Consider the following 24368-nt stretch of genomic DNA (forward strand, 5'->3'; position numbering starts at 1 on the left):
GTCGTCACCCGTATCACTGTTGAAAAACAGAACTGATTTAAATTGAGAAAGTCCACGAGAGAGAAAATGAGAGAATTGACCGAAAAATGAGATAAATCAATCAACAGATGAGAAAATTGTGTTGGATAAAATGACTGAGGTAGTTGACTGACAATGCGATGTCAGATCACGTAGCAATGAATCAACCAATCGAACGATGAGAAAATTGTGTCGGGCCATATAATGGTGTACCGTCATCGATAACAAGTTTATATGTTGTTATGTCATTAAGGGAACATGTTTAGCTCCGAGGAGGCTAAAATCTCGAAGAATGTCTAAGGTGTACTTTTATTGACAAGAAAATGTATCCTTAGAAGAACGAGAAACCTCGGTTCCAAGAACGTAGTAGTCATCCTAGATTTTTTAGAGAAATTTGTGTTCAAGACGTTGTCGAAGGGACTAATAGCCTTGTCGTAATTGTTTGTGAGGATGTTATCATCGATATTGACAAGGATGTAATCATCCACCCACTGAAAAAACAACAAAGGCAAAGGTCTGAGCAAGATTGGTTAAAGCCTCCTGCCTTTAAACCAACTGAAAAATTGTCAAACCATTGTTAGAGGCTTGTGTTCTACGTCCGGAGGGACTTATTCAAGTGGCATACTTGATTTTTACCTTGTTTGTAGAACCCCGACGTGATGGTCATGTATACCTCCTCATCTAAGTCGTCTTGAAGACTGACATTGTTCACACCAGATTGATGAAGCGACCGTCCCCCAATGGTTGCAAAGGTTAACAAGACACGAACAACGATGGTAAAGTGTCATGATAGTCAATGCTCAACTTAAGTGTAGAGGCTATGCGGAGCGGTCTTTTGTCGGAGAGGCAGAGCGGTCTTTTTGTCAAAGAGGCAGAGTGGTCTTTTTGCCGTTTTGGTCCTTTTGGACCTTCAGCCAATTAATTGTCACATGTGGACGGAAGGCCCATTTTTTTCCCAAAGTAAAACCTCTGCCCACGGCCTGATGTAGAGGTGTGATTCAAAATATATTTTGTTGCTTTTTATTTTCTATGTTATCATTTCTTTAGAAATTCTTCTGCGAAGTATTATGAAAATCTAAAAAAAAAGTTACTTGTGTAATTAGTCTAATGCAAACATAAATATTTAGCAATCACATGATTTTTTTTCATTCATGTAAGACACAAGCTTATGCATAAGTGGTTAGAGACTAACTAAACTTCACCCCCTCTCTAATTCTCTAATTTTCAAAGGTTTTATAATGAGATTAGGGGTGGGAAAAAGATTCGGAAGACCGCTATCCGACCCGTTCGACCGAGATAAAAAGTGTCCATGGACACCCGATGGTCATAACGGTCAGTGTCCGACCGGCCCGAAAGAATTGGCGGACGGTCACGGTCAAAATTTTATGTCGAAGGACCGACCGGTACGAGTGACCGAATAGGTTGACCGACTAAACTGTCCTCATTTTTAGAAGTTGACCGTTGAATTTTATAGACATATAAATATATGATGTTCGTTGGCTATAGTCATATAGTCCTCTGGAAGACCAAACATTAGTGAATGGCTTAATTATATCTTGTCAAATGATGATCAACTGTGCTTTTTCTTTTTTATATTTACTTTTGATTTCTTGGCTAAACATCTTCATTTGTAAGTAAACTTGTTTGTGGTAATAAAAATAAAGTTCTGAATTAAGTAAATTTATTGGAAAGTCCGGACCGAGACCGTCCGGTGTCCAACTGGACCGGTAAAATAAACGGTCTTGGACGGTCAATGGACAAAGAATTCTTGAGAGTGACCGTCCGAGTCCGCCCGAGTAAATAGGTGGTCACCAACAGTTTATGTCCGAGTCGACCGGTTCGATGAAGTTAGAGTCCGATACCGACCGGTCCGGACCGATTCCCACCCCTAAATGAGATCCCCATATAGTTGAGATCATTGTGTCACTTGAACTTAGTCCATACTTGTTATTCTTCTTCTTTCTTTCTTTCTTTCTTTCTTTCTTTTTGTTAAGGATACTTGTTATTCTTCTTTTTTTTTTTTTTTGAACATGTTATTCTTCTTGATATTTCCAACTTTTCATGGAGAACTAATTAAAATAAGATAGCTAGTGAGAGTAGCTAAATCAGACTACAAAATCTGAATTGAGATAAAACATGGCCTACCCATTTCTTTTAGTTTTTTGTTTGATGAGATACCCATTTCTTTTAGTTATTGATGATCTTTTCACTTGTGCATGAACCCTCAAAGAGACATAAACATTTGGTCAAAAGGGAGTCAAGGAAATATAATAATAGGTTGATGATACAAAACAAAAAAGCTACTTTATTATAGGGTTCATATGTTACTTATCAAATCCATCCCATTATGTGGAGTAGATGGCCCCTATCAAGCTCTCCTTCCTCTTCAATATCCCCAAATCTATCAAATCATGTACCTCACTTTTTCATTGAAAAATATTAAATACTAAAAGAATATCACAGGGGAAGGGGAGAGGGGAAATTGGTTACAATGAGAGGTTTCAGATCTCTATTACACTTCTTTTTGTTGTTTGGTGGAAAATTTGACAAGGAGGTCAAGAGTTACAAAAATCACGGCAATAAATTGCACCTTTTACTTATATGTGAACTATTTCCCTTCTCTTCATTTCAGGGACTTAGTTTGTAATTGAACTATAATATTTGTAATGCAATGGTAACATATTTTTGGCGTTTTCTTTATAGTTTTAAATTATATTTATGTACTTTTAATGTTATCATGGCACTTGATTACAAGGGCAAAACTATGTGGAGACCAATACTCTAGGGATGAAGTCTCTTTCTTGAAATTCTTTGTTATTTTACCTTTTATTCAGTTTCAAACTCCTTAACTAAGTGAACCATTAGTGAAGAAATATGTGCTTTTGTTGGATTACATTCTTAACTTTTAGCTTATGTATTTTTTTCTACTTCAAGTGTTATTTTTCTTGAAATTACAGGCTTAAAGCCAGTTATTAGCTACTTCAAGTGTTATTGAGTAATTCAAATATGAAGATTTCTGAATAATTATTAATGAAATTAAGTCTTTCTTTCCTTTTCTTTCTTTAAGGTGTATGATAGTTGTTAAGAATCTGTCCATGGTTTTGGTACTTGATTTAGTTTTTTGAGTTCCATTTGTTTTTTTTTTTTTTTTGATGAACGAGTTCCATTTGTTTGTAAATCTAACCCAAAAACCCCCTCTACTACTTTCTTTAGTTAGAATATTAAGATAATTATGATAACCATGATACAAAAAAATATCGTATTAACTTTTAAAATTTTGTCATGCAAATTTGTACACATTATAAATATAATTTTACTTTATAGTTATGTAATACTGGTTCCGAAATTCATTGAAGAAGTACTACTTACCCAATGAGTTACTTTACCCCTTTTTTATTATATGGGTACCTCTATAGGTGCCACAACTAACAAATTTGAAGAATTCATATGTAAAGGTGCCTGTAATAATAATAATGTAGAGCGCCTTTAGAACTTCCCGTAGTATATTATCTTCTCTCAAATGAAAAAATTGTAAGAAAGTAAAAAAATAAGAAATTAGACAAGAAATAACATAAAATATTAAATAATAAACTATTTCTTTTGTTTTACTTTTATGCTTAGAAAGGTTGAAGGATGGGAGAGGTATGTAATTCTTTATGTTAAATTCCTCTGTCGAATCATTTATTCTATGAATAATAGACTCTCCTGAACGGATATATCCAAAAAAAGCAGGATCCATTAGTGGCCCGCATTGATCCTTTCAAGTTTGTCACAATATCTTTGCCATACCCCTTCTCAATATTTGATGTACACCAACAAATCTTTTAATTTAGGATGTTATACTTTTCCGGTGAGAATAGTCTCCACTTAAATGAGAGAAGTATCGCAGCTAAGTATGTAAAACTTATACTGTACTTTACTTTTTTTTTTTTGTACTTTTCTAATTAGCTTTGAGTTGAAGGAATACAAATTTTAATGTGTTGTTTATCAAATTACGCTTTGAGTTTGAAGAATGCAAATTTAATGTGTGGTTTGTCAATAATGTCCAACAAACCCTAATGAATGTATCTAATAGAGATCGTCATATGAATAGCAAATTTTGAGTTGTGTTGCCACTTGTCAGTACAAGTGTATGATTTTGTCATTGACGCAAAACAATCTAGAATGAACTATGTAAGTAAATGCTACAAAGAGTTTGACAAGCCGATAAACTTAATTACAAAAGTAAAGTGACATATAGAAAACAAGTAACAATGTTAACTATTTATCCACAAAACTATATTGTTTTCATCCTCTTTCGCCCTTGCTCAATGGCCCTCTATTATTAGAAGTTCAAGTTTTCAAAGTCCTACTCTAACACAATCTGACACCTCCATTAACATCCAACGGAGATTTTTTTTTTTAAAACAACCACAACATCTATTCATTCATAATAAAGTTCGGTACACTGTTGCTATGATGGGAAAAGGAACAGGCAGGAAGACAAGTAGTTACATTACATCCTCGTTTTCTAGAGCTAATAGCTAGGGAGTTAGCTTTGCTATTAGAGCTTCTATTTACATACAAAAACTTTATCATTTCAAAAGAGGAGTAAACTTTGATCTTCTTCAGAACATGTCTTGCTGTCCAATGCATCGAGTTGGAGAACCCATTCAAAAAGTTGTTGATATTAACGGAGATTAGAGATTGATAAAAGATCAAAAGATAAAATAAACTAAACAAATTAGGCAACTAAATTCGGCTAAAATTCTGCACTTAATAAGTGATTGAAGCTCATGTGTTTGTACTTTTAGCCACTGAAATAAACTTGTGCTCAAGAAATTGTATGGAACAAGTCATCAAGGAAAAAAGAAGGGTTTTCTATTGCTTGTAAAAGCAATTCTTTTGTTTTGTTTGGCTACTATAGTTCCATGAAATCTTGTTTGGGTAGTATTTTTCTAAAAGAGTTCTATATTTATAACTTCATTCTCTTTACATTTGTTCCGTTTAGGTTCACCAAAAACCTTAATCAAAATACACCACCTAAACTTAATTAGTTGATAATCCTAGAATTACTTTGGTTTCAAAATGAACAATGGATTTTTTAGTGAAGATTTGTGAATTCTTTATTTGTAGTCAAGACCACTAAGACCCTTTTTCAACAAAAAAGACAACTACGAACCAAAAATTATAATCATACTTACGTAATAGCATTGTAGCTTTCAAACCATTCATATTGGCGTTGTCCAAAAACTAGCACAATTAGGGCGAATTGCATTGTTATATCATTATGTTAGAGAGTAGACCATGATAATAGATGAAGTCATTCATTATAAGTTGAATCTTCACATATTTGAAGAAAAGAGTAAAAGCTTAATGGATAATACATACTTTTCTTTGATAATTAGTACTAAGATATTATCAATCTTGGCTAGTTTTTATCTATTTCAACATTTATAAATAAAAAGAGTATATATTCTATATAAGGAGGGGGGACAAATATATGGGAAAGTAAGGTCCAAAATTGAAGTCAAAAGGGCCAAGTAGAGTGTGAGCAAGTGAGTCCTCCATACCCTTCTCCTCTCACCAACCTTTCCATCTCATGGGCCTCATATGCATTTGTCCCCTGCAACATAAAACACTCAATTCATCTTTCACTTTCATCCAAAACATAACTACAAACTTAATAAAAAATTTCTATAAAAAGTATATACATGAACTTCCTTTTTTGGTGGAAACTTATCCACATAAACTATTAATATATTGAGTATAGTCTATGATGAATTAACTTACACCTCTTTTTTTCTACACCATATTTACACCTACTCAATGAGCCAACAAGGAAACAATTCAAAGAACGATAAAATAAGGATCTCAGTTATTGTAGAAAGGGCGTATCTTTTTATGGTTCTCTATACGATCGCTCAATAAGACACGATAACGATGGTATAAACGAAATTTAGGTTCTCAACAAGCCACATAATTATATCACTATCGCACTAAATTGCCAAATTTTAACAAGATTTTGAACAATTTGAGTAAAAAAAAACTAGAAAGAGAGTTAGGATTCACAAATAAGGACCTGCGTTGTTTGAGGAATAGCTTCAAGGTCCACGTTGAAGTCGAAAAAAGAACTTGCAGTAGTAAGCTTCATTGAGAGAAACTAAAAACACAACAAGATTTTGAATCAATAATTAACATGTTAACTCTCAAACTAGGATTCTAAGTTTCATATACCCAAAAATCATCTATATATGCATTTTTTTGTCTCACCTCAACTTGGTTTTGTAGCGATTGGACGTAATTTATGATCTCATCCAACATTACCGCCATTCCCATCGTCTACATAAATCAAAACTCATGTTAAAATAAGAGTTGAGAAAACATATATAGTTAATTTAATAAAAGAATTATGACTAATTTTCACCTTATAGCATCCTGGAACAAGGTGTTGTAAACATCTTAGTCTTTCATTGATCTTTTCTCTTCTTACCTGCAAAAAAAAAATGAAGCAATTGAAAATATGAATTCAACTCCTACCTATCAAGTTACATATATAAAAGTTTTTTATAGGTGTTTTTTTTTCTCATTGTCTGAAGTTAACTCGTCTAACTCAAATTGACTTATTATCAACCTTATCACTAATTAGACGAGTTCGACAAAAACAAACATTTTGAATCTGTACTTGAGTCATTTCAGACCTTGAGTCAGATTTCATATCTGACCTGGAGAAAAAACAAATTTGTAATGAGGAAAGATGAATTAGAACATACCCTTTCAGCTAAACTATGACTATCAGTGGCTTGACCTCTTCTTGCTCTAACATGAATAACTTCCTTTGGTTTCTCTACTGCTTGTTTCTCATTGTTTCTATTCCCTTTCTTCCCTCTCCCTGTACTCTGTTTTTCAAGTAAATATTGCAAAATTAAAACTCATAAACACAAAAAGACCTAAAGAAAATAAACACGAAACTTCGAAAAACTTACATTCTTTCTCTTATTCTTATCATTTTCTCCTCCTAATCCAGTTACAGAAATTGGAGTAAAAGAAGTCCCTGAGCTAGTATCTGACACTTCGGTCGATTTTCGCTTCTTGTTTGATACTATGGACTGATCAGTTGTTGGAATATCTCCAATTCGACAATCTATTGATGGTTGGAATATAACTTGGTTATGATTTTGGTTATCAAGATTATTGGGGTTGAATTCAATAGGGAATTTGGGTTGTTCTTGTTGAGAAAATAAGGAGTTCATGTCACTAGAAAAACCCATGAAGGTTTGAAGATTACCCAAAGTAGGATTGTCCAAAACATTTGGGTTAAGATCTACAAAATGGTTCATTAGTTCTATGTTTGAGTCCATCTCTAAGTATGGAAAAGTGGGTTTGAAGCTCTGCATTTCTCCTGTAAATTCAGCCATTAAAATTTGGAGTTTTTGAAGTTCTTGAAGATCAATAGGTTCTAGGTGTTCACGAAAAATAATGGTTATTTTGTGAGTTTGAATTTGAGTTCGGAAAATATTTATAGGACTTCATTTATTATGGTTGTGGCTAAAGGCCCCCGGATGAAGCACAAACCATGTGTAATCCGGGGGCCTACAGTATTTTCGTCGGGGGCCTTTTTGCCCCTCCCTTTAATGTATTGGAGAGTGATGGATCATAACAACATAGGGAGGCCACTTGCTTTTTGTATAGCCCAAATGAAAACGATTTACTAACTATATTTTCTCAAGATCGGTGAGGATGTTAATTTTTCTTAGTTAAATTTTATCTCAAGTCAGTTAATTATAATTATGTGTTCATCCAATTCTCATCTGAGTTGTCACTCACGATATAATCAGTGTCATGTAGTAAACGTAATGACTCTTGATATGTTTCATAAAAAAAACATCTTAAACGTGATTTGATGTCGAACAAAAATTATTCACTATTATTATTTTTAACTTGAGTTTGGTATCAGAAAAAGAATTGTAATTACTTGAAATATACCCACTCTCGATGTACAAAAAAAAACATTAGTGATAGAACAAAAGATATTTTAGAAAAAATGGAAAGAAAACTTCAAATCAACGGTCTGAAATTTCCTCTTGACTTAGAACACAAATCAAGAAGAAATTGACAAATCGACACCGCCACTGAATTGGAATTCCCTTCCCACTTTGTATAGAGTTTCTCTTGCTAGATCATTTTTCACCCGAAAAACAATTTTAGAACATAATTATTAGTGACTTGCATTATATTATCTCACGTACAAGATAAATTTTAAGCAAGAAATTAAAAAAACGTCACGATAGAAAATCCATAACTAAATAATTTTCTTTTAAGACCAGATTAGGTTTTTCGAGAAAAAATACTTTTATTATATGCTATGTAATATAAAGTGTTGCAATATTTTTCATAGCGAAAATTATTATTAAAAAAAATAGAATAAAAAAGAGAAGCACTTGAAGGGCCACGTGGAAATTCTAGCTTCTATTGTGGTGTTCCCTTGGTGGGGACCACATAATGGAGATATGTCCAGTAAATGTGGGGTCATAAAAGATTTTGGACTTTTAGTAAGGTTTGTCACTTTGGGAGAAAAAAATTATTTATATTTATTGATTGAGATTGTAATTTATTATCGAAATTTAATGTTTTTACTGCATTGCATGAGCAGTGTTTGAAAACAATATGTACCCTTAATGTGAAGGACGTTCAAGAGAGTGGGCATATTTCTTTGTCTATAGGATAATAACTATCACAAAAATCAAGAAGTCTGTACTAATCTGTAGAAATTACATGAAAATCATACAAATACGTAGGAATATGGACAAATGTTATCCTACTCCTTCAATAAGAGAAACATTTTCAATCTTGTCCTACACTAATAATTTATATTTCTGATTATAAAATTGAAAGCCCGAGAGAAGTTGAGAGAGAGAAAGAGGTGTGTTAGTCAGGACTCGGGGTTAGAGAAGTATATCCAAATCCAAGTCTCCATACATTATATCGTATGAAGTACTTCTCCGGTCATTGTCAATTGGGTTTGGGTGCGAAACCCTAAGCTTAATAGGACGGAGGCCTAATAAAAACACTTGCTGAATTCTAGGGTTTACTTGATTTCTCAGTTGGAAGTACAATCCTCATTTAAGCTTCATAGATTTTGTTTGACATTCTAATTCCTCTTTTTCATGCTTTCTTCTCTCACATTCAAGATAACCAATAAAAGCCAAATTTGCATTTGTTGTGAGAGTAATATCAATACAGTGAAATTAATTTAGATATTTCATCCATGAAAGTCATCATCCAATTATGGCATTCTCAAAAGTCCTATTCAATTTATGATTGTGACATAGAAATAAAAGTTCTTAATTAAGATGAACTATTTATTAAGTGCTAGAAAGCAAATTAGGTTTACGTAGAGATGTAACACCAGTGAATTATTTTCATCCATCTTTGGCAGCTTCCTATCCGTGCAAGTCATTTTCGCAAATGAAGTAGAGAGTGGAAGACTTGAAAAACTAATGAACTTACTCCGAAACAATATAGAAATTAAATATATAAGGCTGAAACGGTTAAATAAACGGCAATGAGGAAAAATAATACAACAAAAGTTATTTTCATTCTTTCGAAGATAATAATAAACAAGAGAAATTTAAATCTGAGATCGGGATTGAAACTTGTGGTTTTTGTAATTTTTCTACATTCTTCTTTTATTTCTTTCAAATTTGCTTCAAACCCAATTTACGCTTTCTCTCTTTCATTCTGTTTTCTCGGCCAACTTTTAGATTCATAACTTCTTACTTCTTGTTCTTGTGGCAGGTATGGGAGTGGACATAAGAGAATGAGAAAAATAGTCAAAAGGGACATCTTCGAGTCTAGAAGGTATTAAATAACTGAAAATTTTTATATACATTCGCCAGTTTTACATAATACGCTCACATTGACTAGGTCAATATATTTGGACCTAAGTGAAAGTGTTACTCATACTCACACTTCGGTCACCATTTTTGTCGAATGAAAATTGTCGAGAGTAAAAAAAAACATTTTTTTCACCCTCCACCACCAATCCCACCATCACTTCCGACACCACTTCCAACACCTCCACCATCATCTTCACCATCACCATTGTGTCATCCTTTCCATCCACCCTCGCCTTCTGCTTCTTTTTCTCTCTCTCTCTCTATTGTTTCTCTCTCTACAAGAGAAAGAGAGAACCCTCGGAATCCTCAATCAAGGATTGCATCAGAACTTTGGACTGACGATTTCGACGACTCTCACTAGTAGAAAGGGAAAATAGTAGAGAGAAATTGGTGGTGAAGGTGTAGGTGTAGGTGTAGGTGGTGGAGGTATTAGAAGAGAATAGCAAATGAGAACTCTCATTCTTACTACTTACTTTTTCTGCAACTGACCCGCGATCTTCATCCGACGAAGATGGTGGTAGTTGTGTGAGCAACACTTTGAGCTGGTTAAAGTCAAAGTTCTATAAGCTAATAGGCGCTGTGTAATTATTTTTGGAGAAGTTTTATAGGGGCCTCCCGTTCTTGTTAAAATGTCTCATCTTGTGAATTCGTTGCGAGTCTACCGAATTCCCTATTCGGTATGTGTCCACCGAAATCACAGAAATGGATTACACGAGTGAATTCGGTGAGTTCGTACAGAATGGTCTCTTGTGAATTCGGTGGGCTCGTACCGAATTCACAAAGAGGGCCATTTTAACAAGAGTTGGAGGGCCCTATAAAACTGCCCTTATTTTTGACACCTCATTACATGCAAAGGGCTCGGATGTTTGCCTCTCAAGGGGCGGGAAAAGGAATATAAAGGGGCGCCTGTAGAACTACCCTATTAAGTTTCTTCAAGTAATTTTGGTCGTTTTAGAAGGTACTTTTCCTATCTTTAAACTAGGGTTCTTCTGAAACCGAAGCTAGGGCGCCTCTCATCGCAGAATCTCTTCTTCGCTCCTCTAACCCTAAACTCAGGTATGATCCTATGCGACAACACACTCCGATTCTCAGATTATGCATTTGCATGATTCAAGTATTATAGTTCTCTATCCTCACATACTTACTAGATTTAGTTTTTGATCAGATACAAAAATAATGAAGAATTTAGTTGCTTATTAGTTGAATGATATAGGTTATCTTCCTCTGGTTATTAAAGTTTGAACATTTATGTTTTTTCAGATCTTTTACGTTAGATATGAAAGCAGAAAATGATATGTTCTCTTCGATTTTCTTCTGATAATGCATAACTTTTTAGGTTTTCCAATGGTTCGTTCAGTTTACTTTGTTATTTATTTTCGTCTCTCTATTATTTGTACTTCATAATGATATAAAAAAGAATTTTACGAATACATCATCTATTGAGTAAATAATGGTATATCATTTTTTATTTTCTGTCCGACATTAAAGTGGGTTACCATTGTTAACTGCTATGGCTTCGGGCGTCACAAGTGGTATCAGAGCCGAGGACGTCTCTTCGCTGAGGGTGGGGGATTGTTATAGTCCCACATCGCTCGCTAGAGTGTCGGAGTATAGGCTATAGGTGTACGCTCAAGCTTAGTTCGTGAAGCCGTTCCCAAGAACAAAACCCCATACCTGTGGGCACCTGGGACAATATTGTTAACTGCTAAGGCTTGGGGCATCACAAGTTAGTCTTATATAAAAGTTTCATAGATACCCCTAAATGTGGGTTTTCGTTCTTGCCCGTAAAATAATTGAAGAACTTGATCCGGAAGTAAAGGAAAATGACACTGGCATTGCTCCTCTTTTCTGTTGCTTAATATGATTGAACCCAATTTCCTTTTCCATGTAATATTGATCTCTATTGATGGATAGAAAGTCGTAATTCAATATAAGGGTAAGGATAGAGTTAACGGATAATAGTTTACTGTGGTTTTGTTTAATAAAATGGTCTAAAGGATTGACTTTGAGTGAAGAAATTGACTGCTGACTATATCGATTATATACAGAGTTGTCAAGATGTTTACTGCCATGAGAAAAATCCAGAAGGATAAGGGTGTCGAACCAACTGAGTTCGACGAGACGGTTGCTCAGGTTATTGCTTGTTCTTTCTTTTGAATATATTGTTTGGCTTTTAGCTTTGTGAGCTGATATCGGGTTATTTATGTAGTCATTGTTCGATTTGGAGAATACCAACGGTGATCTCAAAAGTGAATTGAAGGATCTTTACATTAACTCAGCTGTGTAAGAGAAGTTTTTTGCTACATAACTTTTATTTGCTCTTTCCGCTCGTGGAAATGACACAACCTTTTTGCCTCTATTGCAGTCAAATTGATGTTTCAGGGAACAAAAAGGCTGTAGTTATCCATGTTCCTTACAGACTGAGGAAGGCCTTCCGTAAAATCCATGTGAGGCTTGTGAGGGAGCTGGAGAAGAAGTTTAGTGGCAAGGTGAGCTTGTCTCTGTCTTTCACTCATTTCATGCTTCTAGACGCACTTCTGGCGCAATTTTAGTTTATACTCTCTCTCTCTCTCTCTCTCTCTCTCTCTCTCTCTCTCTCTCTCTCTCTCTCCCTCTGTTTGTTTGCTTGTGTCATCTTCTATTGCAACACTGTTGGTTAAGCGATTAAATGGTTTAGACGGCCGGTTTGCTAATGGATAATTGCATTTCTTAGTATTATAATATCTGCAAGCTCGACTTATCCTTGTTGATCTTGAGCAACTCAATTACAAAAAACTACTTTTAATTGCTTGGTTAGATAGGCTCAGAATCTTATTCTTCTTATCGATAGTGTTAGCAAATTGATCCTACATTGATATTATGAAAGTCAATAAAGTAACATAAATCTAGAGTTACTAAAAGTTCTGTTTTTGGTAGGATGTCATTGTGATTGCCACCCGAAGAATTGTGAGGCCACCAAAGAAGGGTGCTGCAGTTCAAAGGCCTCGAAGCCGTACCCTCACTGCTGTCCATGATGCTATACTTGAAGATGTGGTTTACCCAGCAGAGATTGTTGGTAAGCGCATCAAGTACCGCCTCGATGGCTCCAAAATTATCAAGGTACAACCTACAGGCTGAAATTTTCATTAATACCCATACTTTATTCTCTGCAACGTGATCTTCCTCATAATATGTTTAATTTTGGTTTCAGATTTTCCTTGACCCTAAGGAACGAAACAACACAGAATACAAACTCGAGACATTTAGTGGTGTCTACAGGAAGCTTTCTGGGAAAGATGTTGTGTTTGAGTACCCAATTACTGATGCTTAGACGCAAACTCCATGGGTACTAAATTTTAGTTTTCGTGTTATAGTTGTTGCTTGAAATTTTGATCTGAGGAAGTCTGTGGATTGACCTCATTTTGATTTATTAGGTAAATTTGGAAAAAGTTTTATCATAAAGATTATGTCAGAATACCTTTAGTGAATTGGTATTATGTTTGTAGTGCTATATAGTACTTCTCCCAAACTCTATGATGATATTTTTATTATTGATATCGTTTTAAACTTTTCTATCTAGAGTTGATGGTTTACCGGTGCAAGCATAACTTTTGGATGAGGCATAACATCTTATACAGTGGTTATGTTGGTTGTGTTGTTGGTAGAGTTGTGGCGGTTGTGGTGGAATCTTGTTGGTGGTGGTTGTGTGGTGATGGTGGTACGATAGAGAGACCAAGTTGTGGTGGTAGAGTTGTGGCGAAGATGGTGCATAGTTGTGGTGGTGATGGTCGAATTGCGACGGACAATTAAGTGATTGTGATGACAAAAGAGACGAATACTTTTTGTTTTTCATAATCAAACTTTTAAAAAAAGCAATTATGCAAAACCCACAAAATTGTTGCCCTCCTTAAAAAAAAATGAGTTTTTAAGTTTTCTATAAGCATTATGAAAAAGCTTAAATCCACCTTATAGCTTATTCTCATTATAACACTAACCATTTCAACAAAAAAAAAACTTATTATACAACAACTCCCATATCATTTAGCATATATAGTTCTTTTGATCATGAGTTCTTCTATAAACTGAGTACAAAAGAAACTTATTCACTTCATGCAAGAAGCATATTAGAGAAAAAACCTCTTGTTCACTCCAGCTCTATATAATTGCAAACCAGTTTCTGCTGATGCAGTTATATTAATTTCTATTTCAGCAGGCACAAAAACAACCAATCCTTCTTTAATCTCATCAATGTCCGATCCGAAACTTGTTTCCATTCTCCCTTCTCCCTCTGTGATAACAAAAATTGATGGTCCTGGAACTGAAGGAAACACCACTGCTTCCCCTTGAGGAAGAATACAACTATCCACTTCGAATTCGTCGAAAGGCGGTGTGTATCTTTTCGTATATGGATTCAATGGAACACCTCGGAGAATTTCAGGAATTCCCTATATAGTGTAGCACAAATTATCAACAAAACCATATATATTAAACATATAAGCTAAGTAGTTGGCAGGCGGGGATTTGCCAATGGCTGACTCCCAATCCCAACCTATCCGTGTTGAGTAATTCAACCGAGTTGAAAAACATAACATATTGTTATATCGTAAATGTTTTTGGGTCTATCAAAAAACGTAAGAATCGATTGATGAATTTTTCAAAGATGGTACCTGTTTGTAAGTCAGCATGGAACATAGAGTCGAGACGTCGCGATATTTTGGGGTGAGGCCGGCTCGGACAACATTATCAGAGGTTGCCATACACTCAATGCATTCACCATAAATATAAGCATGAGGTTCATTTGCATCTAGATATAATGCTTCACCAGGATTAAGCTTTACATAGTTGAAAAAGAAGGCAGAAATAACACCAATGTCTGATGGATATTGTTTTTCTAGCCTTAAAATTAGCTCCTCTTTCTCTGTTAATTCTCTCACCTGATAACAAGATATATATGAATTATTATACAAGTTAATTTAAGCAAATAATCATGGGCACTACAAAAGGTTTTTGAAAAAAAAAGAGCTAATACAATGGAGGGTCTATAGGCGCCCCAAAATTTTGCCACAGGCCCGCTCCTCTGTTAGTACTCTCCGAAATCCTCGGACTGAGCAGCCCGAGGCCCACAGACAAGCTCCTAGAGGCCCTGGTCTGGGATGTTCAAACCCACATTGGATTAAGTCTTGTCTTATTGCCCCCAAACTGCCATGTCTGAGGGCCCACGGACAAGCTCGGACTAGCCCCAGTCCAATTGTCCCAGACTCGGATAAGGCTCTGTCCAATTGCCCCCAGACTGCCCTATCTGTATCTGAAGGGCTCTAATAGGGGGTGTGCCTAGGCAATTTTTGGGTTATTCGCCCAATTTTTGGGTTATTCGCCGATATATTCAAGTAAACTAGTTTTTGTTTTCTTTTTTAAATCAAATCTGAAATATAACTCAAAATCTTAATTAACTAAAGTCTAGTTTCAAAATGTTTATTTTTATCAGACTTCTAAATGAGTCTATTGGAGTCAAACACGTCACATTCTGACAATGAACAAAGAAAAACACCACCTTTCACCTCAAGTGCATATGTTTTGAGCTCAAATTATATCTCCGAGTTTGAAGAAAAAACACAATTGTGATGAGATCTAAAATTAGTTGATGAATACATGGATGTTACAACTTGTACTATGAGAGTAATATTTTCAGATAACAATCTTAAAGTATGTACCCAAACCCAAGTTTTAAGCAATTGACTAATTCATCTACTTTCCTTGAATCTCCAGCTTCCATATATTTAAAATTTAATGGGAAACAATTTGGACCTTCTTCAAATAAAGAAAAGCCTATTTTGAAGAAGAAGACTCCTCCATGTACCCTCATAACTAAACTAATATAGTAGCCTACAATCTTGGCACTCTTTTTCCTTTTTGTTTTGTTCTTTCGTTCTAACTCCTAAACCTAATTTGGTTTATGACTCAATTCGAACCACATTTTGGAATATTTTCCTTTCTTACTTTTCCATGGCTGGCTCCTAAAATCTCACTACAAACAATTTCCGGCCTATTACAATTCATCTTATTTTATGTGACGTAACTTAAATTATTATTTTTTCATCAACAAATTAAATATGAATGAATGAGACTTTTAGACGAGTCAACATCAAATGACACAATGTCCCACTAGTTAGCACTTAGTGACCAACTAAGTTCCTATATAGAAATGGATATTATTGATTGAGGTTGAATTAAGAATTGAGATTACCTTATTTTCCGTAGTCAGACGTTCTTTGAGTTTTGACACTGTCTCTGACACTGTATCTTTACCAGCTGACATAAGTTGGGTGAATATAGACCGAAGAATTGGTTTAACATTCTCGTCCCCGTCCTCCTCGTTGGCACTTAAAAGTTGTTTTACATCGACCTCACTGACGAGTTCTACGATCTCTGGAACACTATGAAAAACTCCGTGAAGTTCCTGAATAAATAAAGCCAAATTTTTCAACAAATAAATGAGGGAGAAATCAAATTGAAATTTGAGGTGGACGGTCAGATTTTAGAAAGATATAAAGAGTGAAATGAGCTCATCTAATTCGGACATGAGCCCCCTTCTTTTCGAGCATAGAATGACTTTGGATTGTTAAAGCGGTGGTTGACTCACTCTTCCAATATAAAAATAGTACTGATCGAGAAATCTGCATAAGTTTAATTTAAGTGGAATTGATTCCTATTATTTAAGGTGGAGAGACAAAACAATTAAGCATTATTAAGTCAAGATGAAAGAAGTGACTGTTTCATCCATGGAATCATTAGAAGTCTACTCACCAAAAGGTCTACTGATTATAGTGTTCCAATCTAGGTGGAGCATGAGATTCGAACTTGTGTCACTTAGGTCATGTTTAGTGCGAGAATGGAATATGATCATCATGAACTATTTTTAGAAATGATGTTTACTACTTGCTAGTCCACCATAATAAATCAAGAATGACATTCATAGTTGAATTGAATTCCATAATCTTAAACTATGGGTATAATAGGATGTTTATTTAGATAATAACATCTGAATTTCGTAAGCTCAAATATTTAGGTAAGAAGACGGATCAAATATGTACTACTGACTAGCGTAGTACACATGCCTTTCTAAGCCCTGAGGTTAGAAGGTTTACGGTACCCTTTCTTCAGAATCAAATAATCTATGTCACAATCAAACTCCACTAACCTTACTCCTAACCAGCAAAACTATAAATGATCTACGACAAAGTATCACAATTACTAGAAACCAAATCAAGTAATTGCTATCAATGGTATTCTCATTCCTTTCATTTTTGCGCCAAAATGGATTGGAGGGCTAATTCCCCTTCCTCATGTATCGGAAGAGTCAAAGACGTTCATGTATAGTTTGTTCTGTACAGTAAGTCTTCTACTTCTGTAAAGTAACTTCGAAAGACATTAAATATATTTTTTCTGTAAAGTGACTAGAAAACATATTAAAATGACACTTGATACATGAAAGATGTGATAAGCACAATAACCTGGAAAGTGTTGGCGATCCGTACAACAAGTTGTGGGTCCGGTTAGGTTAATAACCACATCCATTAGGAACCATATTGGTACAAGTCTGGTTCCTAACTCCTAAACAAATCCATTTAAATCCAGAATAAACTGATCCCAATTCCTGTTTTAAACGGTCAACTGGGGACACCATAGATCAACCGCTATCCATCTTCCCCAGAAAATGCCCTTAATTCTGATAAACAGAGAGAGAAAGAAGAAGAAGAAGACTTACTTGAAGAGAAACAAAACCACACAAAGCTTCAAATTCAGTAAGAGCCAAAGCCATCTCTGGTTTATGATTATCATCTTTATAACAATTAGGATTCTTCTCATGCAATATCTTTGCCAATTCTTTATCTGGGTGTGCTTGAATTGATAAAGCTTTTGATACTGATAACACCTATTTTTTTTAGAGAGAGAGAAAGTAAAAAAATTAAAAACTTAGAGAGATAGAGAAAGAAATAATCCTCAAATTTCTTTATAAACAATTAAAATACCTTGAATAAGAAAGGAAGATCAAATCCCCATTTCTGAATAACTTTATCTCCTAAAACTTTAGGATTTTGAGATACCCAAGATTTCAAAGTGATTGAATTTTCATTTGAACTAGATGATGAAATAAAAGATGGACCAGAATCATGAGTACCCATCCAAAATTCTGCATAAGGTTTATTCAAATCAATATCTGAACCAGAATTGAGTGAAAATAATTTTGCAACATGTGATTTCTCTCCAATTCTACCCCAATCATAAGTTTGAACATAACATCTTAACTTCTTTGGTAATAATAATTCTTTCTTTTCTTCCATCCCTACTATAGTACTAATAATCTCTTCTCCCATCTCTCTCTCTCTCTACTAATTCACTTTAATAAGACCAAGAACCCTTTTTATATGAAGGGGTAAAGAAGAAGAAGAAGAAGAAGAAGAAGGAGAATAAGAGAGAGATAGAGAGAGAGAGAGAGAAGGGGGTGTTGGAATTGTTTAGTGTGACAGGGGAACGGCAAGAAAAGCTCTGTTTTTATGACTGAACCAGAAATTGAAAGTAGGGAAGGACTTGGAAACAGTTTAAAATCAGGTGGTATTATATTTTCTCATGAGAAAATGAAAATAGTGGGCGGTATTTTCAAGTTTAGGCGCCCGTTTACAACTAAATTTTGAGTAGGTATTGTGGATAGTCTTGGCGCCTATATTAGTTATGCAGGGCGCTCTTAGTCCCTCCCTAAGGGTTATCCAAAAAAGCGTGTTAAATGTTGGATTTTCATGCGAGTAAAAGTAGTGAAGACAAATCCGCCAGCTTCAGTTTTGTTTCTTTTGTTTTCTCTAATGGAACTAAACATATAATATCACATGGTCGTGGTGATAGTGACGAAAAGTGGTTCTCTCCGTTATCTTCTTATTAATCGAAATCTATTTATGATGAGTGTGAATCTGATGACTTAAAGATGTTTTCCTCAAGGACGAAATGACAAATGCTTAGCAAACGTGTTATTTTTCCTTTACAGTATAGTCAGATTCAAGTTGTAAAATGCAAAACATGTTTCTTCTTTGACAAGATAAAACGGGAAATGCATAAAGAAACATTTAGTTTATCCATTAACATTTATCAAATTGCAGACGAACATATTTTTTAGACATAGAAAACATTAAACCAAATCAGGGCATACTTTTAGTTTTCTCAAAAAAAAAAATTACCAACTAAAAGTACAAAAATTTAACAAGGAGAATGAACCTTTAGTCGATTAAACAATATCAAAGATGAATATTGAAGTCAAAAAATAAGATCTTAGCCTCCACAGAACAATTTTGAAAGTACAAAAATCAGACTTTGGACCAATGAAGTACCCCGGTTGGGACTCGGCCTAGATTTTAGACGGACATAGCATCTCAACAAGTCACTTGAAACTAAATTTGTGGGTATGACTAGAAAATATGTGAAGGTTCTGGATAAACTTGTTGAAAAAGCCAAAAGGTAAGGTTAGAATCTCAACAAGCCATGCCATTAACATTTGTGTTAACAAGGCTACAATTTCTATTGCAAATAATCAAGTGCACCGTGATAGAACCAAGTTTGTTGATCGACATTTATCAAAAGAGAAACTTGACGGTAAGATCATTAAGATGTCACTAGTTCAATCAAAAGATCAACTAGCGGATGTATGTCTGCAATTTGTTTTTCACTTTTCAGTTTTACCTTATAGTTTTCGTCTTTGATTTATTTATCTTATTCTTTTATTTCTTTCACTCTTCTACTTATTCAGATAAGTACGAAAATCACATTTACTTATAAAAAGAAAAGAAATATCAAAAAATTAAAAATTAGAAGATTCTCTTGTTGATGTAAAGGAATTTTTAAGGAAAATTTAGAGGTTGCAGTCACAGGGAGACGATTATAATAAGAATATTTTGAGGATTCAATGGTGGATTTTTGTCTTGACAATGGTGGTTGATGGAGAAAATAGATGGGGACTCTTCTTCTACAAGTTTATGAAGTTAACAGTTAGTATAAACAAACTAATAATTATGATTTATAAAATTAATTAACTTTTTGTATTTAGAAATTGGAATGCAGCCCACATGTTTTTATGGTGAGATTAGAAACAAATACTATAACATCACCTGCTTATTCTTTATTGAGGGACCTAATTGGTTAAACATACTCTGTCCATAACAAAGACATAATTCTTCTTCTTCTCTTTTCTCTCATTTTTAAGACTTGTGTGAACTCGTTAATTCATTTCTCCGAATATACCAAAAAAAAAAATAGAAGACGTAGAGAAAAAAGACAAAAAGAGAAAGAACTTTACATGATTAATAGGAAAATTTGGCAGAAATTTTATTATGCAGAAACCAACAGAAACCATCGAAAGATTTAGGCTAGACTAAGACTTAGGCTAATGTTCAGTATACGCTATTAAAAAAGATTGTTTTTTAATGTCTTTTCCTCCTATTGTAAAGAGGAATTTCGAGGGCGAGTCTACCCAAAGCCTGTTACGCCGGTCATGGGCCACTACCCCACTACCCATGGGCCATGGCAAGCTTTGTGCATGATTTTATTAAATTTGTCTGACCCGAATCCGCCCATTAACTTCATTGAACTTAAAAATGTTCTACCCCAAACACGAGAGGCCTATCTCTTGGTACTCATGGGCTTCTTACAAGTATTTTTTGTTCAACTTATATCACACGTGATTATACCTAATACATATTTTATTCGGAAGAATTAATCCATTCCACTAATTAGGATAAAGCCTCGTGGACTTACGATTATATAAGACTTTTGAGTCAATACTTAAACTATTTAATTATAAATTGTTGTACCATCCATCAATCCTCCAATATGTAGTGAGGAAGTTAAAAGAGAATAAATTCTTTAGGATATGCATAAAAAATGCCCCATCTTACACACAGATAGGGAGAGAAGGTGTGTGGTCCTCCATCATATATATATCATATTCTTTTATCAACTACTGATAAAGGTTTGATGTTGAAAGCTTTATCAGAAAATGCCAATATTGGTGCAACTCTCCTACAGATCACATGTTCACAACAAACAAGCAACTAATACTTTTTAAGATTGGGAGTTGGAGAAGCTCTGATCAAGAGAGAGAAAGTAGAGAGCATTTATCCTACCTGCTGCAATTGTGTATCATATACCACCACAAAGTAATTGTCACTTTCTAAATGGGGTGCAACTTGCCACATGATGACGTAGATACTCCCTATTTGTTCCAAATTTCAAATCACTAAGGATTGACATTTTTTTCTTTTGATAAAATTACTAGAATTTCATATATATATATATATATCATCTAGTAGTACTTACATAGACATTGTTCTTGTAGTATTTTAACAAAAAAGATAGAATAGTCTCGCATATACAAGACAATGAAGAGGCTCGGTTGTTCGAGCTACAACACAATGGCGTGGCTAAGATTTTGAGGGTCCGGTACGAAATTTTGATTGGAGCCCTCAACAAAATGACATGAAAGAAAAATCGAAACACATGATATTTAAATTACGAAACGGTTTGACCATGATATTTTTACGACATCATACAAAAAGGTATTAGGCAAGAATTTATTCCTAAATATACTATTTGTATAACTAATATATTTTTTAAAAAAAATTGAAATATTATAAGGCAATTATGTATCAAAAGTACAATTCCTTGCTCAAATGCTACAACGGTCAGTAACAATAATTTAATTGAATAAACTTTGAATTTCGAGAAACAAACAAAATAAATATGTGATTCATAGAGATATAAAAATAAAAAAGATAGTTTTTGCACGAATACACACGAAGAAATAAAGAAAGAAATATATATATATATCAAAACAAAAATAATAATAAATCAATAAGTTATCGAGAAAAATTTGTGTTTACAATAATTGTCTGTTTAAATTCTTTCATGGATTGAAATTGTTTCTCAACACCGATTAAATTGTTTAAATTTAAGATTTATTATGTGGATTTAAACCCAAATTTCATGAGAGAGTTGATCTTGATACGTGCAGTAGACACCCCATGATTGTTTTAAAAGAGATGTATATAAGTTGTGGGACTAGTTTCGATATGGAAAAGCTATCCTCAGAATATACTAGTTACCAACTTAATCTAATACAAAGGAACCTGGCCCAAACACCATGGTGTGCCTAAAGATAAAATTTGAGAAAATTAAATACTAATTAAAGATAAAATGTGAGACAAAATTAAAATTTTAAGTGGGTAGAGAGATTTGAACGGGCGACGGAGGTGTGCTGAACACCACTCCATACCACATTGGCAACACTTGCAACCTGTATTGACCTTAACTTATTAGCTATTTAATGGTTTCTTATCCTTACCATAATTAAAAAGGGGCCCCTAAGGATGAGGGGGTCGGTGTGGTCGCACCTGTGGCACCACCTCACCCAAGCCCCTGCTATAACATCAGCCAATATTAACTTTTCTAACCACCTTGACAAAAGTAACTTCTTGAAACTTATTTTTTAGCTCCGTGATCTCTTCGATAGTGGTTCTGGAGATCCAACTACACGTGCTCTTCCCAAATGAAACTGCATCAATAACATTCGAAGAGTCTGATTCGATAACTTCCACAATCATTATATTCATTGCCTAGCATGAATGTAAGGGGAATGCAGTTCAATAAATTAGACTCTCATTCTCAGTGAGAGGGGAATGAAATGTTTTCTATGTTCTGAAGTGGGTGCTCATTCACTACACGGGAAGTTTTCTTAATGTTTGTTATTGACTTTAAAACAAATATCGTATCTAAGCATATTATTCAAGATTTAGTTGTCTAAGTTAAAACGTGATTAGAAAAAGTGTAAACCTCCATATGAGGTACGTGCAATGTTTTTCAACACATTAAGAAGTGTTACGTAAAAATGTTTCATTATACACATAAAAAGTATCTGTAAATTTGGGAATGCCAAAATTATATCAATCACTTGAGAAGGAGTAACTATATTTGGTTGAAAACATATATTACATCTAACTTTTCAAACATTCTAAAGAACAATAACCATTTTAAGGTTATCATCATTATGATAATCATTCCATGAAATTATCTATTGCTTTAAAGATAAAATATAAGAAGAATGTATTAAAATAAAACCATATGTTTCTAACAAAATTAAAGCGGAATAGGGTGTGATCTTGAATTTCGATCTCATGATTGTAGGGGCAATTCAAAAAATAACCAATATATCTGCTTATTTTATGACGAACAAAAAGGCTATCAGTACATCATTTCCAAAGGTGGGAGCTTTGGAGCATAAAGAAAAATTTATGGGGCATAAAAACTTAGTCAAACGACTTAGGGGACATTTTATTTTAGGGTCTTTACTTAATTGAATTTTGCCTCATAATCTTCATCTTCTCACCCAACACCATATTTTCCAACCACCGCCACCAATTTCGAGCACCAACATTCCGACCACTAGCCACCCGCGCAGTCGCTTCTTCTTTCTCCTTCTCTTTATATCTATCCTACCCATTATCTCTTTCTCTACATCTCTCTTACTGTTAGTGTTCGGAAAATAACTTAATTAACTTGTTCATGAATATGAAGATAAAAGATGCGAAAGTAAAAGTAGAGACACCAAGATAATTCAAGGTGGCAAAAAACCGCTCCAAAATAGAAGGTAAAAAACCACGGGACCCAGTCCAGAAATCTTCCACTATGATTACATAATGGGTTAGACAATTCTTCCCTAAACAAATAGAGGATTAACCAAATCTTCAAGATGTGTGGAAACACTCTCGGATAACAACTCTTCCCTAAACAAATAGAGGATTAACCAACTCTTCAGGATGCGTGTAAATACTCTTGGATAACAACTCTTCCCTAAACAAACAGAGGATTAACCAACTCTTCAAGATGTGTGGATACACTCTTGGATAACAATTCTTCACCAAAACTATGGTGGATAAACTGAACAAGAAAGGGAAATAGAAATCTCTTACTCCTTAGGATTTGAACAAACCCTAGATCACCACAAAGCTTGAAGACGTCTAACACAAACTAAATTGCTTCACAAGATTAATAATCTTTCTTTCTTCAAACCAATGTTCTTCTCTTTCAATCTCTCTTGAAATGATCACTTCAGAAATCTCTCTCCCTCTCTATCTCATCTCTCTGATCTCTCTCTCTCTAATCTGAGAGCATATGATCTAGGAGGATTATCTATCTTCTTGTCTCATCTCTCCAGTCTCTCTCTAACCTGAGAGGATATGATCTGAAAGGATTCTCTCTTTCTCTGTCTCATCTCTCTGACCTCTTTCTCTAATCCGAGAGGATATGGCCAGACAAGATTATCTGAGAGGATAGTATAAATAATTTCTTCCCTTTCATTCCCTTTTTACAATGATAAATATGGAGGTATTCCAATAGAAATAGGATTCCTTTTTAAGCTTAAAATAGGAAACTTATTTCACCCCAAAAAGGAATAAG

General features: G+C 34.4%; 3 protein-coding genes across 3 annotated transcripts; 1 reads left to right on the forward strand and 2 right to left on the reverse strand.

The window, feature by feature from the left end:
* Window positions 1-5298: 5298 nt before the first annotated feature.
* On the reverse strand, window positions 5299-7485 carry LOC147543424 (transcription factor BEE 3-like). The gene is made up of 6 exons (XM_086635141.1): window positions 6984-7485; window positions 6771-6896; window positions 6425-6490; window positions 6271-6339; window positions 6080-6160; window positions 5299-5623 (listed from the first exon to the last, which is right to left on the reverse strand). Exons 1-6 carry the CDS (start codon window positions 7413-7415, stop codon window positions 5528-5530), a joined length of 870 nt encoding a protein of 289 aa, XP_086491267.1. The 5' UTR covers window positions 7416-7485; the 3' UTR covers window positions 5299-5527.
* A 3215-nt stretch (window positions 7486-10700) lies between these two features.
* On the forward strand, window positions 10701-13441 carry LOC147543425 (small ribosomal subunit protein eS7-like). The gene is made up of 6 exons (XM_086632982.1): window positions 10701-10952; window positions 11945-12029; window positions 12106-12179; window positions 12262-12385; window positions 12813-12995; window positions 13087-13441. The coding sequence occupies exons 2-6, from the start codon at window positions 11955-11957 to the stop codon at window positions 13204-13206; spliced, it is 576 nt and encodes a 191-aa protein (XP_086489108.1). The 5' UTR covers window positions 10701-10952; window positions 11945-11954; the 3' UTR covers window positions 13207-13441.
* A 431-nt stretch (window positions 13442-13872) lies between these two features.
* On the reverse strand, window positions 13873-18642 carry LOC147543426 (mannose-6-phosphate isomerase 2-like). Its single transcript, XM_086632980.1, has 5 exons — window positions 17906-18642; window positions 17641-17808; window positions 16120-16332; window positions 14543-14809; window positions 13873-14320 (listed from the first exon to the last, which is right to left on the reverse strand). The coding sequence occupies exons 1-5, from the start codon at window positions 18248-18250 to the stop codon at window positions 14000-14002; spliced, it is 1314 nt and encodes a 437-aa protein (XP_086489106.1). The 5' UTR covers window positions 18251-18642; the 3' UTR covers window positions 13873-13999.
* Between the last annotated feature and the right edge of the window lie 5726 nt (window positions 18643-24368).

Source organism: Eschscholzia californica, unplaced genomic scaffold (assembly GCF_041429995.1).
Source record: "Eschscholzia californica isolate CP2 unplaced genomic scaffold, dmEscCali1.0.p SCAF_4, whole genome shotgun sequence".
NCBI lineage: Eukaryota > Viridiplantae > Streptophyta > Magnoliopsida > Ranunculales > Papaveraceae > Eschscholzia > Eschscholzia californica.

What these genes read in the sequence shown, in the direction of transcription:
- LOC147543425 (XM_086632982.1), top strand. Translation starts at nt 11,955, where the DNA reads ATGTTTACTGCCATGAGAAAAATCCAGAAGGATAAGGGTGTCGAACCA. An exon ending in CTTTACATTAACTCAGCTGT is followed by an intron (nt 12,180 to 12,261) that starts GTAAGAGAAGTT and finishes CCTCTATTGCAG; the next exon opens with TCAAATTGATGTTTCAGGGA. An exon ending in AGAAGAAGTTTAGTGGCAAG is followed by an intron (nt 12,386 to 12,812) that starts GTGAGCTTGTCT and finishes TGTTTTTGGTAG; the next exon opens with GATGTCATTGTGATTGCCAC.
- LOC147543426 (XM_086632980.1), bottom strand. Translation starts at nt 18,250, where the DNA reads ATGGGAGAAGAGATTATTAGTACTATAGTAGGGATGGAAGAAAAGAAA. An exon ending in ATCTTCCTTTCTTATTCAAG is followed by an intron (nt 17,809 to 17,905) that starts GTATTTTAATTG and finishes TAAAAAAAATAG; the next exon opens with GTGTTATCAGTATCAAAAGC. An exon ending in CCATGCTGACTTACAAACAG is followed by an intron (nt 14,321 to 14,542) that starts GTACCATCTTTG and finishes TACACTATATAG; the next exon opens with GGAATTCCTGAAATTCTCCG.
- LOC147543424 (XM_086635141.1), bottom strand. Translation starts at nt 7,415, where the DNA reads ATGGCTGAATTTACAGGAGAAATGCAGAGCTTCAAACCCACTTTTCCA. An exon ending in ATAAGAATAAGAGAAAGAAT is followed by an intron (nt 6,897 to 6,983) that starts GTAAGTTTTTCG and finishes CTTGAAAAACAG; the next exon opens with AGTACAGGGAGAGGGAAGAA. An exon ending in CGCTACAAAACCAAGTTGAG is followed by an intron (nt 6,161 to 6,270) that starts GTGAGACAAAAA and finishes TTGTGTTTTTAG; the next exon opens with TTTCTCTCAATGAAGCTTAC.